The 3,489-nt window shown below is 53.3% G+C and overlaps 1 protein-coding gene across 1 annotated transcript; it reads right to left on the bottom strand.

The window, feature by feature from the left end:
• Nucleotides 1-339: 339 nt before the first annotated feature.
• NKX2-8 (NK2 homeobox 8) lies at nt 340-2,739 on the bottom strand. Its single transcript, XM_075926922.2, has 2 exons — nt 2,186-2,739; nt 340-1,275 (listed from the first exon to the last, which is right to left on the bottom strand). The coding sequence occupies exons 1-2, from the start codon at nt 2,346-2,348 to the stop codon at nt 743-745; spliced, it is 696 nt and encodes a 231-aa protein (XP_075783037.2). The 5' UTR covers nt 2,349-2,739; the 3' UTR covers nt 340-742.
• Between the last annotated feature and the right edge of the window lie 750 nt (nt 2,740-3,489).

Here is a 3,489-nt window from a genome sequence, read left to right as displayed (position 1 = left end):
TAGCTGAAAACAGAGATTATGTAGGTAAAACCTAGTCGGGAAATAATAAAAACATGATTAGAGCAAGGTGAGACCTCATTAGGCTCAAAAAATCATAGCCCGGAGTGAATGTAAAATAGACTAATTTAAAGGGGATTTTTCGTCTGGTATAACTTCACCGGGTTTAAAGCTAGGTATTTGTAGCAAACTTTGTGTTTTACTGGAAAGTGAGGCTCAAATATAAACATGACATTCATTTAGTACATTTCAGAGACTCTTATTCTTCATCACACACAAATTAAGCTAAGGATGAGATCGAATTTTCAAAAAACCGCTTGTTCTGGAGGGTTTTATTTGCCAAAAAATCGGTTTATTAGTCACTGGAAGAATAAGCTATTTTAAAATAAACTATTTTGGGTACAAACCACTAGTTTTCTGAATGTATTTTACAAATAGCCTTTCGAACTGAAACAGGAGTCGCTTCGGATTTAAAAATATAAGTTGTTTCTCGTCCACCCTCTAAACCCGGTGCCCCCAAAGGAAAACAAAACCCATCCCTGGCTAGTCGTGCTCACAACGTGCTTTAATACAACAAAACAGCCCTAGGCTGCGTCCCAAATACCAGTCTGCATTGGCATGGATTCGCCTCCCTTGTGGATCCACGGGCAGTGGCGTCCGGGATTCTTGATGGGGCAGAGAATTCACTTGACTCTTGGTCCTTTGGGGATTTTTCCTCAGTTCAGCTCGGGAAGGTTGGACAGCATCACCAGTTCCAGGAGAGGATCGCGGGGTGTGCTAAGTGCTGGTAGGCAGGGAAGAGGCTCAGGGAGGCGGCGGAGCTGGGCTGGAAGGGTTGGTACCCTTGAATTGTGAACGCAGTTTGTGTGCTGCAGCCCAGCTTGTCCTGCACCGCTGCGGCTCCCGGGTTGGGGGTGCAGCTTTGGCACGGCTTGCCATCCCTCACCAGCACTGGCACCACCACTCTCCGGAGCAGGGGGGGCTGGCTCAGTTCCGGGCCGCAGGCCCCCTCCGTTTTAGCCCTTTTCATTTTGTACCGGTGGTTCTGGAACCAGATCTTCACTTGAGTGGGGGTGAGGCTGAGCAGATGGGCCAGCTGCTCCCGCTCCGGGGCCGAGAGGTACCTCTGCTGCCGGAACCGCCGCTCCAGCTCCAGAGTCTGGGCTTTGGAGAAGAGCACGCGTCTCTTTTTCTTCTTCTCGGCTTCCGAGCCGTGGGGCGGGTGCGCTCTTTGGGTGGAATCGGGCAAACTGGTCTCGGGACCGCTCTCATCGGAAGCTGGGGACAGCAAGAACAGTGGCAGGGTTAGAGGGGGAGCAACTAGCCGCCCCCACCAGGATCAAGTTCCTACAGCCACACAAATGGGGGAGGAGGAATGCGGGTGTGAGCCAGGTGGTCATGGACCATTCTGCTTGGAATCACTGCGGACAGTAAAAAGCCAGCGCTGCTTAAAAGCCCGAAAGAAAACAAGAGATTCTGTCTAAAAACCGGATTAGGGGACAAATTAAATCTCAACTACAAGCTTGCTTAGAGTTTCCACGTGCATTAGGTGAAAGATCGAATCTTTATCTGTGCAACATGCAAGCCCTGCAGAGGGTAATATAATATGCGTGCCGGTGTGCCCTAAGCTTATACCATCTCTCATGTGTCTTTTAATATTTTTTTGTCCCCGTATCTCTTTCCTTTTGCAGCCCCGTTACTTTACGGGGAAGCAAGTTTCGAGGTGATGCCTTAATATTTATGGAGCATGCATACACAGTGCACAGGCTATCAACGTTACCCACTACAGACATTCTTGTGAATATGCCTATTTCTATTCCCTTACGGAGCGTTTATATTGTGTACGGGGGTCTAGTCCGAATCTTAGAGCACGTGTGTTCGCTTTGGAACCCCACTCCTATTTGGTAGCTAGAATTGCTACAATAAAAGAGAAGCACAAATCTGGTCAACTTTAAAGCCCATCGAGTGTAGGGATGTGCGCGTTTACACGCAGAAAGAGGTGCACCTGTTGTCTGTAGATATCATTATCTCTATCCACCTGCATGCCCGGAAGCGCCTTGTCAGTGCCTGCCTGCTGTTTTATTGCTGCAATTCAATCAGTGGTCTCCAAGAAGCCCAGTCGGACTCCTGCGGGGTGTGGGATTGGCCGGGTTATAAAGGTGCCCTGAGCTGCTTGTTCCATACTCACACAGATAGTGGCTTCTGTCGGTCTCGAGCCACTCCCCGTACGGTGAGCTGGGGAATTTCCCCGGCGGGTGGCGAGCCGAGTCCTGCTTGATGGTGCTAGCCTCCTGCTCCGGTAAATCCAAAATGCTCCGCACGGTGAAACTGAGCCGGCCCGCGGCGGCCATGGTGGGGTCGGCGCCGTGGCAGGGACCTCTGGCAGAGCCGCACAACCGCTGCGGGCTCACGGAGATGCTCCTTCCATCCCCCCGTCGCCCAAGTACTAGTGTCGTTTACAGCGGGGCCCTGTTTATATAAACAGCCCTCCCCGCGACACACACCGCCTGCTCCAGACCGTCCCTGTCTCTGGCTGCCAAGCACCTGATTTAGTCAAGTGCTCACGCTCGAATGGGGGTAGGTGTCGCCCCGCCGAGAGAATAACCCGTCACCGCCCAGGGACAGCAGGAAACGGGCTTCATCATTGCAGATGCTGTCTGATTAGCCCCGAGTGGGGACAGATAATGGGAATTGTGAGCAGTGAATAACATCTTGGGTGGCATGTGGTGACCAACAGCCGCCCCCCTCCACCCACCACCAAAGCCACCACCGTCCCCGCGCGGCGCAAAGTGAATCCGCGCTGTAGCATCCCCAGAGCCTGGCCAGCCTCCCCCACCAGGGATTTAGCCATTTGTGTTTTATCCCTGGCCTTTCTTTGCCGCTTTCCTACCGCAGCGCAGGCATTTCCATCCCCCCCCCCCCCCCCCGTCATTGCTGAGCTAGCGGGGGATGTTTCGCACCTCCAGCCCTCCTGTTTCCACCAGCCCAATGTGCTCTTCGTATTAGGCCATCCCTGGAAGGGTGAGCTCTAGGAAACACCTTCCCTCGTGTAAAGGGTCCACTGGGATGTCAGCTCGTCTAAACATGGAGGGGGGGGGGGCAAACCATTTCCTGGGAAATAGCCATTTCAGAAACATTTGCGCTACTGTTAGCGGCGCGGTAGAGCGCAGTACCCCCGAGTCCCCTTCTCTCAGGCCACGCGCGCCGCCGGCCAGTGAGAGACACATGCGGGAATTACACAGCGGCTCGCTCTCTGGCGACTTGCCCCGGATGAACGCGCTGAAGCGTCCACCCCGAGTCGCGGGAGTCAATTCGAAGGCCGCGGCAGGGCGAGGCACTGCTAGGACGTCGCGGCCTCATGTGCCACATCAGCTTGAGCCTGTGCGACGTTTGGTACGCGAGGAATTTGCTTTGGCCTCCTTCCTGTAACGCTGAATTCAATGGGGGTGTTTTCAGTCGACTTCAAGGTATCGGCTTTGAAAAGGCTTCAGT

Source organism: Pelodiscus sinensis, chromosome 5 (assembly GCF_052426305.1).
Source record: "Pelodiscus sinensis isolate ZL-2025 chromosome 5, ASM5242630v1, whole genome shotgun sequence".
Classification (NCBI taxonomy): domain Eukaryota; kingdom Metazoa; phylum Chordata; order Testudines; family Trionychidae; genus Pelodiscus; species Pelodiscus sinensis.
This window is presented reverse-complemented; position numbering and strand designations above follow the sequence as displayed.